The sequence below is a fragment of the Syngnathus floridae genome, chromosome 18 (genome assembly GCF_059516105.1).
Source record: "Syngnathus floridae isolate MCC-2025c chromosome 18, RoL_Sflo_1.0, whole genome shotgun sequence".
Classification (NCBI taxonomy): domain Eukaryota; kingdom Metazoa; phylum Chordata; class Actinopteri; order Syngnathiformes; family Syngnathidae; genus Syngnathus; species Syngnathus floridae.
In genome coordinates, this window is record NC_142430.1 from 4,640,034 (window position 1) to 4,655,036 (window position 15,003).

At 40.9% G+C, this 15,003-nt stretch overlaps 4 protein-coding genes across 4 annotated transcripts; 1 reads left to right on the plus strand and 3 right to left on the minus strand.

Moving 5' to 3' along the window:
- Positions 1-46: 46 nt before the first annotated feature.
- Positions 47-2,949, minus strand: csdc2a (cold shock domain containing C2, RNA binding a). Its single transcript, XM_088359766.1, has 4 exons — positions 2,781-2,949; positions 1,514-1,751; positions 1,251-1,373; positions 47-1,161 (listed from the first exon to the last, which is right to left on the minus strand). The coding sequence occupies exons 2-4, from the start codon at positions 1,702-1,704 to the stop codon at positions 999-1,001; spliced, it is 477 nt and encodes a 158-aa protein (XP_088215892.1). The 5' UTR covers positions 1,705-1,751; positions 2,781-2,949; the 3' UTR covers positions 47-998.
- A 300-nt stretch (positions 2,950-3,249) lies between these two features.
- On the minus strand, positions 3,250-8,634 carry aco2 (aconitase 2, mitochondrial). The gene is made up of 17 exons (XM_088360567.1): positions 8,556-8,634; positions 7,599-7,741; positions 7,182-7,440; positions 7,011-7,103; positions 6,784-6,942; positions 6,548-6,698; positions 6,319-6,423; positions 6,133-6,224; positions 5,873-5,978; positions 5,636-5,793; positions 5,494-5,567; positions 5,309-5,420; positions 4,953-5,231; positions 4,668-4,859; positions 4,466-4,598; positions 4,270-4,391; positions 3,250-4,062 (listed from the first exon to the last, which is right to left on the minus strand). The coding sequence occupies exons 1-17, from the start codon at positions 8,616-8,618 to the stop codon at positions 3,928-3,930; spliced, it is 2,376 nt and encodes a 791-aa protein (XP_088216693.1). The 5' UTR covers positions 8,619-8,634; the 3' UTR covers positions 3,250-3,927.
- Positions 8,635-9,027: 393 nt separating this feature from the next.
- On the plus strand, positions 9,028-10,165 carry phf5a (PHD finger protein 5A). The gene is made up of 4 exons (XM_088360385.1): positions 9,028-9,163; positions 9,446-9,469; positions 9,687-9,853; positions 9,937-10,165. Exons 1-4 carry the CDS (start codon positions 9,112-9,114, stop codon positions 10,024-10,026), a joined length of 333 nt encoding a protein of 110 aa, XP_088216511.1. The 5' UTR covers positions 9,028-9,111; the 3' UTR covers positions 10,027-10,165.
- A 112-nt stretch (positions 10,166-10,277) lies between these two features.
- tefa (TEF transcription factor, PAR bZIP family member a) lies at positions 10,278-13,873 on the minus strand. Its single transcript, XM_088360384.1, has 5 exons — positions 13,557-13,873; positions 12,685-13,026; positions 12,392-12,606; positions 11,625-11,836; positions 10,278-11,411 (listed from the first exon to the last, which is right to left on the minus strand). Exons 1-5 carry the CDS (start codon positions 13,672-13,674, stop codon positions 11,390-11,392), a joined length of 909 nt encoding a protein of 302 aa, XP_088216510.1. The 5' UTR covers positions 13,675-13,873; the 3' UTR covers positions 10,278-11,389.
- Positions 13,874-15,003: the final 1,130 nt, after the last annotated feature.

A 15,003-nucleotide genomic window follows, 5' to 3' on the forward strand; every position in this document is an offset into this window, starting at 1 on the left:
AAAGAAATCCCATGAAAAAAAGGAGTGATGAAAATAGTCACCGCAATTTGATTTCTCCATTTATTTCCAACATGTTATCACACACATGTTATCCAAGTGTCAAAAGACACAATCACAGTGATAAGACACAAATGGAAAAAAAAAAAGTGCTTTTGACTTCTATAACACAGACTAGTGAGAGTCAACACATTATGCTAGAAATTCCGACCGACTGCATCGTGGAACATTTTCTACTCAACATTTAGTGAAGAGCTGCTAAAACAGCAAAGCTGTGAAATATTCATAATGATAGATTAGGTAGTAATTTGTCTTAATGCCGATTAGTTCAGTGCAATAATCAAAAAGGCTTAACGTTGCTCAAAGACGTAAAAAGGCAGCCTTTAAATAGTAACAAAATAAATAAGTTAATAAATAATAAATAGTCATTGACTATCCTGTCATCATTTCTCATGTCATCCTTTTCCTTTCTCTCACATGGTCAGGTAATGCTGTCCTTTCCCATTCGATATGTTTCTATTTATAGTGTTCGTCATTCAAATATTTACTTAAATGATTACATTTTGAGCCCAATAAAATAGATTGCATCATAGCATAAGAATATGTTGTCAAGTGGCTCATATTCGCATTTTTGTTTTCATTGAATTGTTTCAGAATGGCACCTGACTTTAAGCAGACCCACAATTGAAATGAATGTATCGTACTGCCCCCTGGTGGCCAAAGTACAATATCATTGGGCATTGATGCTTGAAATGATGCTGTATTTTATTTATTATGTTATTAATGCGTTTTTATGACTATAATAATGCAGTGTGCTTCCTCATTCAAAAACCAAAATATTTTTTTTGTGGGACTGAAACTGAATTAATCGTGTTTCCATTCAGTTCAATTGTGGTTTTCTTTCTACCTGCTGCAACTCCACCGTCTCGACCTTCACCTCAACCCGTCATGCTCCTCTCACCGAACCTCGAGTTTTTCCAGTCCAACCCTTCACCAAAGATCTAGGAGCTGATGAGCTGACCTGACCAAGTCTCGTGCTTGCTTCCCGGCTTCAGGTGGGTTATCACTACCTCCACCGCCTGGATCTTCTGCATCTTGGGCGGGATGGGGCACACCTTGTACGTCACCTCATCCCCTTCCATCGGCACATACTCACCTTCAATGCTGTCAGAGAGGGCACGATTTGATTAAAATGCGAGTGGATGGATATATCAAAATAAAAGTACTTTGGATGAACGGATGTCTTCACTCACTCTGAGACGTGGACATAGATGTCTTCTCCTCCATGAACGGGCCGAATGAATCCGTGGCCTTGCGAGCGGGAGAAGTTCTTGCACACGCCCTTAAACACAGGACCCGATTTGGCTCGTACTGTCCTGCACACATCCAGGATGGAGACAAGTGAGGAAATTTGTGGACTACAGCACTAATTGAGTCAACTTACTGTATGATCATCTTACTGGACCTTCTCAAACGTTTTGCATAACTACTTTTTTCCAGAGGAAAAAAAACTTACGCCGAATACGTGCGAGTGCGTTTGGTGGGCAGTGGGCTAGGCAGTTCTCCTCCAGGTTGTGGGGGCTTCCTCTCTCGCTCCCAAACCCTGCTTCCCTCCCGCAGGAAGGGGAAGGAGATCCGAAGCGGGGTGGGAGGAGAGGCCAGAGGCGGCGGGGGGCCCGTCGGTGATGAGGCGTCTTTGTCGGACATGTTGTGTGAGGTGCAGGTTAAGGCCCATGCATGGTAGGCAGGAATGACTGAAGTAGGACAAAGAAAGACAAGCGGTTAATAAAAAGGCACCCCAATAATTGGCCCTAACAAATTACATAATGATTATATTATTTGGCAATTGATAACTACTTTGGAACAAAAGAGATGAAAAAAAACACGGCAATCAAATTTTATTAATTCTTAAATTTGACACGTGCAGTAAATGTCGAACAATTGACTATCTTCAAAGCAGATGGCACACACACTCACGGTTAGCTGCCCCAGTTTGATAAGTAATGTAAATAATTGAACAACTTGGCACTCAACTCTTTTTATTAGCAAGCTTATTAAGGTCATGGAGAAGTGAGTCAACGTTTTCTTCTGTTGCTTGTCATGGCCCTGACTGACTGCCAAAATTAAACATAAATCAAATTGAAAATAAAACCAAACATAAAAATACATCATGTATTTTTTAAAATATATATGCAAATAAAAATAACAAAAAATATACATGTAGTAAAAGTAAAAATAAAACAAATATTAAAAAAAAAAAAAAATCATTTTTTAATGACGGGTTCCTCATATTCCATCATCATCATGCCAGATAACAGAAGCTGGAAAGCAAGTAAGAGTCTGGCTGGGTGGAGGAAACACAGACGAGGCCAAAAAAAAATCTCTGCAGCTTCCTCCCTTGAGAAAGAAAGCATGTCATTGTAGTTGTCTGTTCATTGGTATGGAAGACACGTCAACACTCACATACACGCACTTGAAACTTCCAACTAAGAGTCCTCATACCATAGCACCATATGTCTTGCACGGTTTAAATAATTTACACCATTAAACCCCTTCAGGCCTTTTATTTCTAGAACATTCTCTGTGCCACTTTCCCCACCACACAAATAGATAATTATATTGAAGAGAACAGAAGCAAAAACCGCATATTAAAATTGTGCAGGTGTTTTTGTTTTACGAGCAGTGACGTAACAAAAGCGACAATTCCGAGAAATCCGGGATGTCTTCCGCCCATTATTATTGTTATCTTGCAGAAACCGGGTTGATGCAACTGTCGCACTTACCATCATAAACGATCTGATGTCAATCAAAGGCGCTGCACAGACGTCATTTAGAAAGTCCGACCACAGTGGACGGAAGCGCCGCGGCGGTCAAAGTCCGTGTTTTTGTGTTTTGGAGTGTGTGTGGATGCGACTCACGCAGCTGGAGCAGACCAAAATGGGAGAAGGGAGGGGAGGATTGATAAAAAGGGGTGGGGGTTAAAAAAAAAAAAAAAAAGATTCACCATTATACTCACACAAAACCATGCAATGTGCAATACTTTTCTTTTTTTAATGTTTATTGTTGTATTTGCATGTAATGCTGCATAATGACGTTGAAAATTGGCCTAAGTTCCTTCTTGGACACTTCATATTCCAAAACATGCACACACATTTTCCAATTTCCCCCTTCTTCATGAATAAGGCGGGCAAAATATTGGAACCCCTTTTCATTAAGCACACAAATAGAATCACACAAATACAAACAATGAAGTGAGATCTGTCACAATTTATTCTACAACCCATTCTGATCTTCCAAATGCAAATCAAATAGACAGTGAGCAGATAGCCATATCATGTTTAAACATGACTACTAATGATTTAGTTATTTGCCATTATGGACATATAATAATAAAATCAGCTTAATTTGATGATTTTATTTTTACATACATACATAATTTAGTGGTAACAGTGGTAACGTGAGTTCCTGAGCTCTCAGGAACCTTTCCATGTTGAATAAGTCTGGAAAATAAATATCAGAATTGTTGTGTTGGCATAAACCATTCTGCACACACACACACATGAAATAACACGGCGTGTGCAACACCACAGCAAACTGGTTGAACAGACCTAATGGAGCCGGAGAAGTTCCTGTGTTCACGTTCTGACCCATTAATAGAATATTGGAAACATTAGGGAGCGGTCACATGTGAGTTCAAAGCTTAACGGGGCAGAGTGTCCATTGTACATAATGTGCGTCACACACATAATGTTATGTTGAAAAACAAGAATCATGACTACTATGCATCATTTGATTGGACACGTGTGCGACATGTCAGGATGTCTGCGTAGTATACCGACGCTTCAGTTCGATGCAGATCATGAAACCATCTTTACATATTCCTTCACGACCACCGCCGTCGACCCCCACCCCCTTTCCATGTTTCATCCCTTAGTGCTGTAGCTCCTTCATCCTATTGAGAGCCGAACCAGCCTTGAACCATTCGATTTGCGTTTCGTTGAAGCTGTGGTTGAGTTCCAGAATGTCTTCGCTGCCATCGCTGTGCTTCACCACGGCTTTCAAAGGCTGAAAAGGAAAACAAAAGTCTTGGTAGTAATGCTGCATTCAAAGTGGTCTTTTAGGAATTAATGCAAAGTTTAGGTATTCTTATTAAAACTGCGCCCTCCTGTGGTAAAAGAAGGAATCACTGACTTAAATAAAGATAACATTGAATGAAGCTTTTTAAGTATTTTTTAGATGGCACTTGATGTAAATGCAAATGTAGCCACTAACCTTTCCGGGAGCAAAGGTTTCGAGTCCTTTTATGGAGATCTTGTCATCAGGGCAGATTTTATCATAATCTGACGGGTTGCTGAAGGTTAGAGGCAGCAGGCCCTGCTTCTTAAGATTTGTTTCTACAAAGGATGAAAATTGTCAGCCAAGCGGAGGGGTGTGTGAAAAAGCTGTGCATCAAATTGCGGTGCTGTACCGTGGATTCTAGCGAAGCTCTTTACAATAATGGCTCTTCCTCCAAGATGTCTGGGCTCCAGTGCGGCATGCTCTCTGCTAGAGCCCTCGCCGTAGTTGTCATCTCCCACCACCACCCACGACACATTGTTGGCCTGCGCAAAATGCAAACACATCGTTCTTGTCCTTCAAGAAAAAAAAGTCCATCCCGCTTCGATCCTCACCTTGTAGTGACGGGCCACATCGGGCACACCTCCGTACTCCCCTGTCAGGTAGTTCTTCACCGAGTTGATGGCGTCGTTCTCGCTGTTGACGGCACCGATCAGCATGTTGTTGGAGATGTTGTCCAAGTGGCCTCGGAACTTCAGCCAAGGGCCGGCGGCGCTGATGTGATCTGTGGTGCACTTTCCCTTCACCTGCAACACCAACATCTTCCTTTAATGGTATCATTAAAAAAAAAAAATTAAATAAAAAGGTGTCAGCAGCTTGCTCAAGCATGACAATCTGACCTTGATGAGAACCCTGAGGTCCTGCAGGTCTTTGCCACTCCACTGGTCAAAGGGCTCCAGCAACTGCAGTCGGTTGCTCTGAGGGCTGACGTCCACCCTGAGGCTGGTACCGTCAGCGGGTGGGTGCTGGTAGGTGTCCTGACCCGGGTCAAAGTCTCTGGCGGGGAGTTCGTCTCCAGTCGGGGGCACTAACTTGAATTTCTCACCGTTGGGGGCTGTCAGATAGTCGGTCTCAGGGTTGAAGTTGAGGGTCCCGGCGATTGCCAACGCTGTGACAATCTAAAAGGAAATAGAAAAAGTGGATTTTTTTTAAATCTAGCAATCAAATAACACACTCGAGCTTTGAGTGAGCTTACCTCAGGGGATGTAACAAAGGCGTGTGTTGCAGGGTTTGCATCATTCCTAGCTGTGAAGTTCCTGTTGAATGAGGTGACGATGGTGTTCTTCTCGCCTTTTTTCACATCCCGTCTTCATACAAACAAAGAGTGTTAGCGCCAAAAGTACCCAGTGTAAAGGATTTCCCAGTAGGGTTTCGTCCCACCTGTCCCACTGTCCGATGCAGGGTCCGCAAGCGTTGGCCAAGACTACACCTCCAACGTCACCAAGGATCTTGGACTGTATAAAAAGAATCATTTTAGATTATAAACTTAAACAGATTTTTTTTTTCCTGTAGCACCACTCACGTAACCATCTCGTTCAATAGTAGCCCGGATCTGCTCTGACCCGGGTGTAACTGTGAATTGAGCTTTGCATTTTAGGCCTTTGTCCAAAGCCTGCTTTGCTACAGAGGCGGCGCGGCCCATGTCCTCGTAGCTGGAGTTGGTGCAGCTGCCGATCAGACCTAATAGGAACAGAAAAGCAGATTTTTTTTTTTTTTTGCCAAATCTTATAAACATGCGAGGAAACAAATGATTTCTTACCGACTTTAACCTCAAGTGGCCAGCCGTTCTTCTCAGCCACGGAACCCACGTCAGACACTGGGTGAGCCAGGTCGGGGGTGAATGGACCGTTGATATGGGGCTTTAGCTGCCAAAATAAAAAATAGATAGGCAACGGAGCTGAAAGAAATGTGTGTTTTATTTGATTTGATTTTGTCATTTTATAAAGCACATTTATCTAGTGAAATTCTTAGTCATTTGAGGGATGCAAATGTATCATGATCTTCAAAATAGAGACTGACCTCATCGAGATTGATCTCGATGTCCTGGTCGTACTCGCAGCCTTGATCGGGCACCAGCAGATCGGCGTACTCATTTGCCAGGGAAGCAATCTCTAAGGAGGATTTATATCTCATCATTATAATCATTTTTAGTGTTACTTTCTGAACGCAAAATTTCAATTCTGTTTTTTTTTTTAAATAACATACGTCCACGGCCAGTCTTTTCCAGATAGGTCCTCATGCGGTGGTTGTAGGGGAACACGGAAGTTGTAGCGCCAATTTCCGCTCCCATGTTGCAAATGGTGGCCATTCCTATGCACAAACATGAATGACTTTACAAAGGATAATTATGTTTCAAATATCATAAAGTCATCAGAAAAAAAGGCCAACTGTGGTGGGATAAAGAAGCCTGTTTCCTTTTTTTAAAAAGACACACCAGTGCAGGAAATCGAGTCAACACCAGGCCCGTGGTACTCTACAATAGCTCCGGTGCCGCCCTTCACTGTCAAGATGCCAGCCACCTTCAAAATGACATCTTTTGGGGATGTCCAACCAGAGAGGGAACCAGTCAGCCTCACCCCGATCACCTTCAAAAATGAGTTAGAATGCTATGAAGAGCAGTATTGTGTTTCTTGGACTTCTTTTAATGTGCGGTATAAATGCTTCTCTGACCTTGGGACATTTAAGCTCCCAGGGGATCCCCGCCATGACATCCACAGCATCGGCGCCTCCCACTCCGATGCAGATGGCACCGAGCCCGCCACCATTTGGTGTGTGGGAATCAGTGCCGATGAGCATCACACCTGGATAGGCGTAGTTCTCCAATATGATCTGAACAGATAAAAATGTCTAAGCAAAAATTGCAGATGTACTTTTATGTTTACATTCTAATTTATTACCTGATGGATGATTCCAGAACCTGGTTTCCAGAAACCGACTCCATATTTTGCACCAGCACTTGCAAGGAAGTTGTAGACCTCTTGATTCACTTCCTGGTTTGAGATGAGCACCCAGAATGCTTTTCTTTAACCCACTCATTCGAACAGCATGTGTGCCGAGCCCAAACTCACCTTGGCCCTGGCCAGATCTTGAGCGCCACCGATCTGGGCTTCGATCAGATGATCACAGTGGATGGTGGAGGGAACCGCCACCTGCGGCAGGCCGCTGCTGATGAACTGGAGCATGGCCATCTGCGCTGTGGCATCCTGCATGGCCACGCGGTCAGGACGCAGGCGAAGGTAGGTGCGCCCGCGATCGATTTCCTGGTTATGGGGGTCATCGAGGTGGCCGTATACGATCTTCTCTGACAGCGTGAGAGGTCGGTTGAGTCTAAGCGAGAATATGAGAGCAGGCGTTACCACTTATCTATGTGTCTAAATCGGCTTGACAAAAATTGCATATGCTGCTGCGGAATAACTGTGCCAAAGGGCAAACAAACATGAAGTTGGCAGGGCAGCGATGCATGTGAGAGAAATACAGGTAGACACCTCTTTCGCACGACGTCAACATTGGACTGGAGCTTGTCGTAGCTGACGAAGGAGGTAGGCTCAAAGCGACTCATGGACACTTGGGCCTTGGCTCTGTAAGCGGCTGCCACATGCAGGCGCCGTGCGCCATGGCCCAGAGCAAGCTGGGGAAGATGGCAAAGACATTAACATGTTGAAAATAAAAGCATATCAATTATAGCATACAATTTAACTTCACCAGAGATATAACTAGATGAGAGGGTAACACTGCAGATTGACTATGAGAGGAAAAAATGCACCAATATTGCAAATGATATATGTATAAACATATGTATACAAACGTGGCTATTATGACATATGCATAAACAAAAGCATCTGTCACCCACAAATCAAACAGAGAGGCCAAACAAATGAGTCAAAAGGCCAAATATAACTGTATATGCGGGTATAGATGTACTGTCGACATAGTGTGATTTCTACCTTGGAAAAAAAAAAAAAAACGAAACAATTTACCTAACCTGCTGCATTTACGGTTTTCTGATTTGGTACATGCTATACCATATTAAGTTCATACAGAGAGTATAAAAAAATGCAATGTACTATAAAACGCAGCATGCTATACAGCTATGTCTAACCTTGTGGTTAACCTTGTCAAATCAACTTGATATCTTCGCACGACATAAAACCAATACAATACCTTGTTATATACAATAGTAATAAGTAATAACGTCTTAAATAAGTGCAAGGTATGATATAGGGAAAAAGTCAGCGCGATGCAAGTTGTTGCCCTCTGATGTACGTATAGAGGGACACGATGACCCGGCTAGCTAGCAGCGACCGGCTACCAGCCGCAGAATGCGACCCTGAAGTGTTTTGCTCTTACACACACACACGATAGACTATGATAAGACAAAACATCAAAATGACAGCCACCACATCCTCAGTGACAGGATGAAAACAAGCAAATGCGTCCCATACCTGAAGTCGCGCGACGGTGAGACAGTAAGTTGCCATTTTGTTCACTGACAAAGATGTGGCCATTCTTAATGACGTCACATATTTTATACGGCAAGGGTTGCTCGTCCTTGAAGAACAAAAATAGACTGCTATAGGTTCATTCATGCTTGCTTGAAAATATATCGTTATCATAACATAATTTGCAATTTATTCATGCATTAATTTTAGTAGAGCAGTTTACATGCTTTTAGATAATTATCTGGCAGAAATAAAATGTGGTGATGGTTTTTATGTAGCTGAAAGGATAAACGCGTTTGTACTTGTGGTTTTCTGTGGCTACATTTTATTTTTATAAAGACATAAAAAATATCCTTTTATTTTTAGAGACAGTCATAGATATAGGAAAATGTGGGTAAAAAGTGCAAGCTTCACATCTCGCTCAAGTAGCTGCGATTCTTATTTTTTTCTGCAATTCTTATTTTGGACATATGGTGGCGGTAATGTGAAATCCGGGTAATGTGTTTTTATGAGTTCAAAGGTGAAAATTGGCTCTACGACCGTAGTACGTTAGCCAACAATGGCAAAGCATCATCCAGATTTAATCTTCTGCAGAAAACAAGCTGGTGTTGGTATGTTTTATATACTGCTACGCCTTATAAAGCATCTTTTTTTAATTTATTTTTCCCCTTAACTGGCCGTTCTTGGCCAAATTTTAAGACAGCTAATGCTATTTGCTAACAGTTGCAGCATGGACTTCATTGAAACTTCGCTTCTGGTTTAGCGTGATGAAGTCAATGTCTGTAAAATGAACATTATAGTATTATTGAATGCACTTTTGCGTATAAAACATGTATACGACTAAATAAAATAAAATGTACAGTTGACTAAATGTTTTTATTGTTATTTTGCAGCAATCGGGAGGCTTTGCGAAAAATGTGAGTATTTTCCCCTTTATTCTTTGCACCTAACTATCAGTTAAATATATTTGTGTCTAACATGCTGTTGCACACACAAATTAATCGACATAATTACATTATTAATTACGATTACTTTCTCAAATTGTAATACAGTACCTATATATTTTTTATACTCCTCTTAAACGACAGAGAATTATGCCTAACCAATGCATATCTTTACCTTTTCACTCTCAAGGTGATGGCAAGTGTGTCATTTGTGATTCGTATGTGAGGCCGTGCACCCTGGTCCGAATCTGCGACGAGTGCAACTACGGCTCCTACCAGGGACGATGCGTCATCTGTGGAGGGCCGGGAGTGTCGGACGCCTACTACTGTAAAGAGTGTACCATCCAGGAGAAAGATGTTAGTTGTCATACATTTCATTTAATCTCTAAGCAACTGGAAAGCGCCACATCCACTGATACTGTTGTTCTCTTCTTTCACAGCGAGATGGCTGCCCTAAGATTGTGAATTTAGGAAGCTCAAAAACAGATCTGTTCTATGAGAGGAAGAAGTATGGCTTCAAGAAGAGGTGAAGACACCAGTCTTCATTTTTAGTCGGTCAAATAGTAGTTCTGGCCAAATTCTCTTTTATGTTTTTGGCACACACAAAAAAAATGTGACCTTAATTTGTTACATAATTTCAATAAAAGATTTTTTTTATTCCTGCCTTAATTTGGGTTTGAAAGTTTTAACACTTTGCAAATTGCACACCCTAACAAGTATGTTAAAATCTTGTAGGCTATTGGTGGCTTGCGGAATATCACGGAAGGACAATAAATCAAAATTCTCTCAACAAGGCTTTATTTATACACAAAGTATATACATAAATGTAACTACACCACTGAAAATGTCAAGATAGTACTTTACAAAGACGTAACTGTAAGGCAATGCAACCTGAACCGTAGCAGAAAGCATGAAAACAACAAACAGGTCAGGAAGCCCTGTTGTTCGTGTCAACCTGATATTTCACTTATAGGTGATGCTTGAGATCTTGTGAAACTGCACCTGATTATGAATAAGGCTGGAAGTGTTTTGATATATTGAGGTATGTTTTAAGTCCACAAAATTATTATATATTAACATGTTCCTTACTAACAAATAATGCCGATGTGGAAGCGGCAAAGAACTTGAACATGAATTAAGAACACTGGAAATGCTTACATAACATTCCTGTACCTAAAGGAAGCACGACAGTTATGGACTAAAACAAATTTTTTTTTGACAACTATTAGTTTCAACTTTAACATTTGTGTAGTTTTGAAATGATGAAAAAAAAGGTCAAATAACAAACATACAAACTATACAAATTCCGTTTCCTCCAAGATGATCTCCAAGTATCGTTATTTGAACGATAATTTTTTTTTCTACACATGCAAAACAGGATGCAAAAATGTTGAGCATGGCGTACAAGTACTATTATATGGCAAAAACTATTTACATGACGTGAAATGATGGAGTGTCACACATCCCATCCAGACACACCACACACACTTAAAACCAGGACAATGTATTTCCCTGAATAAATCTCAATATTTTCCACCAGTTTACATTTCTATCCAAAGAAAAAAAAAACATTTTGTTTAACATGAAAAGAAATGGAAGCAACCTGGAATAATTACCATGCTACAAAACGACCAATAAATTGAGGTTAAACTATTGCTAAACTAAGTCTTACCTAATGTAATTGATCTAAAAATAAGAGATGTGATAAAGATTAAAAAAAAACATTTGTCTTATATGATAAAAGTACATAACATGAGAAGCACATGCCTCAAAAATGTTGAATCTTCTGTTCCTCTTCTTCCTCCTCATCAGATTTAATCTCTTTTTGTCTGTACTAAAACCTCACCATTCGATTTATTTATTCAAACTTGAGTCAAATAATTCAAGCGTAGTCTATACATCTTCTGGCAGTGCACTTGAAAGAGAAGAGAAGAAAGGAGTAAGATGCATCATTTTGTGTTTATGTCATGACTTGGAACAGTTTACGAGGCAACAAGTGCCACCCACGCTTTTTTACTCTCCTTCCTGGGCATTTTTTTTCCTTTTTGATAAACATGGCCAACAAAGATTCCAAGATGTTGCAGCCTTGTGTCATTCACAATAGTGTAGTGTTTTCTCAGTTCCTTACAATTTTCCAAATTTGACCTCGTACTTCCCCACGACGTTCTTGTAGCGGCCACACTCCTTGCGCAGGTCGGCCACTTCAGTCCTCAGCGCAGAGTTCTCGCGCTCCAGGAACGCCGCTCGCACAGTGATCTGGTTCTCTTTTAGCCTGCGGGCGTCACGTGAGCGTTTGGCAGCCACGTTGTTCTTCTTTCGCCTGTGCCAGTACTTCTCGTCCTGGAAGAACATGCTGTATTCAGTAATTTGGCTGCACGTGGCGGCATGACCTCATGTAGTTGAAGACTTAAAATTTACCAGATAAAATCATGATAATGTGTCGTGTGATCATGTGTCAGCAATAAAATGCAATTCTGTCATAATTTTTTTATTTTCTTCTCTAAACTGTCATCTCAAAAAATAGCACAAATAGACAATATTTAACATTAATGACTTGTTTATGCTTTCAAATTCCATTTGGGTAGACTCATTCTTTCCAGCTATTAACAATTTCCTTTTCAGCAGCATTCTTGGAGAAAATATTTCATTTCTGTCAACATAGTGGCTAAATTTATGTCAACAAAGAGTCACTCACTGACTGGAAAGAACTGTTGAGTCACCGTGACACATGAAAATGGATTATCTACGTATGGAACGACCACCTTCTTTGCAATTCACATCAATGTGGCAATAGGCATTGCAAATAATAATAATAATCGGTCAATAAACAGTAATTGGGGGTAAAAAAATACACTTTGAAAAGGAACATTTGTTGTGCTTTTGTACATTACATACCTTTTGCTCGTCAGGGACAAACACTTTCTTGGCTTTCTTAATCATGGGCTGAGGCTTGAGATCTTCATCGGTGAACTTGTGCTTGCGAGGGTCGAACAGTTCGCCCCCCGGTACGCTCGATAGGACCAGGTCGGTGGGGTCCGGCTCGTAGTTGATGTCAACCTGGATGTCGTCGGGATCTACGGCGTCTGGGGTGCCAGGATCTGTTGTTACTTCTGTGGAGAGAAGATCAGGAAGATGTAACAATAGCTTTAATGTTTACAACTGTTTATTACTGGAGGTTTCTCACTCACCTGATGTAACATCACATGTGATGTCAGTCTCGCTGTTTGTGATGATCACTATCTCTTCATCACCCTTGACCAGCTCGTTGACAGGTGTCAGGGACGCAGGGTCGGTCGGCTTCGACTTCACCTGCTTTGTCTTGACTGTGACCTCTTCTTCGGGTGAGGTGGCAATGCCGTTCTCCATGAGGAACTCCTCCAGGTCCATGTACTCCAAGTGGAAGTTCTCACCGTCGTAGGGAATGGTCTTGTCCCAAATGGCTGGGGTGAGGGCAGCTGATGGCCCCATCTCGCTGCCTCCTCCGCTAAGGTCGGCATCATTGTCCAGTCCCAACTTCTCCTTGTCTGTTTCTAATACATTGAAAATTAAGACAGTAAGACTCCATGTTAGATATTGTAAATATTTATCGTAAGCACATTTGTGGTTAAAATGCACACCTGTGCATGTGCTCTTGGAGAATCTGTCAGATATATTAAATCTGAATATTAGGATCATTATATTCATGTAGTGTTACTTTGTCCGACAAAATTATGTATTTAAATTACTAACAGATTTTTTTGTCTGTGCAAGAGGACAAAAAAAGGCATTTTCGTTTTGAATACGTGAAAATTGGAAACAACCTAAAGGACATAAAGGTCAGCAAGTTCGATGTCAAAACGCCTTTCAACAAATTTGGACATGGCAGCCTGTTGTCAGAGTGAAAAAATAATGTAAAAAGATATTTTAAAGACATTTTTAAAACTAAGATAATGAAATGTACATTGTGTCCTACATTAAACGTCATGATAAAAAAAAAAAAACAGGGCGTGCAATATGTGCATTAATGTTCACTTATTTAACCCGCCCTATGATTCTAGTCATATTTTACAAGACACCTTACCGTCGTCACCAGCTAAAATATTGGGTGGAGGCATTTCCATGATTTTCTTCAAAACAACCGGGAACGAGGTGGGGGCCCCGGTGGCCGTTTCCAACGTGACGACGATCGGTTCCACCATTTTCCCTTCGCTGTTGGCGTACTTTGCTCGCGTTGAGAAAAAGGCTCTATCTACTCACTGTCGACTCGAGATACACTATTTGCTTATTCGGTTATCCGTAAAAATAGAAAACCATCTACAATCCACCCAAACGCGTTTCTACAAGATAAGGCGAGTCGGAGGCTCTGGTGAGCAGAATAAGCCACATCCTATCTCTGCGCTGATTGGTTTGAAATCATAAATATTAATGAACAACTCTGATTGGGCGGGTTTATATGAGGAGTGAGGAGCCAATGTGAGACGTGGTATCAAATAGCAGATTTGTCATTGGTTGACCGAGTTATATATTGCAGAAAAACGTGTCAAGAGGAAAACAACTCATTAAATTCTAATTTAAATGTAGTTTTGTTTTTTAGTGATCTGCTACTCATTCATTCTTTAAGAAACTTTAAGAAACTTAGAATTGCATAAAGCTGACTTTGACTTTGACTTGATATGTTGTTTATTGTGGGTAGGCCAGGAGCAGCGATCACATGTGAGAACATGTGCAGCAGTTTGCGTTACATGTCAACATACCATTGGTGTCATGCACTGAAAATGTATGGAAGGAGGCGCTGTAGCGCACAGTGAAGGAGCTCTCAAGGTCAACTCGTGCAACATTTCACCAGCATACAAATACAGTTGCCAGGAAGCACAGTTTAATGGCCAGAGATAACAAAATGTCTCCTATACCTCCCAATCTGCCAACTAAATTAACATCATCCATAATTTATAGCACTTTTGTCCTCCTTAGCGTCATAGGTGCAGGCATGTCGACAAACAACCATCTGGAACTCATATTCACATCTACGAACAATAGAAATTCTATAAAGGGAAGCCAAAGCTGAAACTTGAAACCCGGAACTTAAATTGTGATAACATTCTTTGTGCTGCATTTGTCAGGATAAACAAATATTGGGGAGGGATGTGTTTCTCAAATCTTACTTGAGTCACTGTGACTCTCATTTTTCTACAAGACAATAACAAGACCAAAGGAGTCAAAAGGTCAAATACAAAAACCGTGTCATGTACACCACATTAAACTAGCCTTACAAAGATAAATATGTTAAATAGATCCTGCTATGATGGCGTCTAGTAAAACGTAACATTATTAGCTTGGTAAAGGCAGAACATCTGACCTAATTATAATGTTACTGCAAGTCTTTGCATTATTGTAATTGGGGTCACAATTGAGTACAGGCAAGCTGACGATATTATCCAATTTTATCAATCAACTTACTAATGAAAATGAGCATGAAAATAATCAAAAAGTTAAAAAGTATATAACATTATTATAATCAATGCATCACA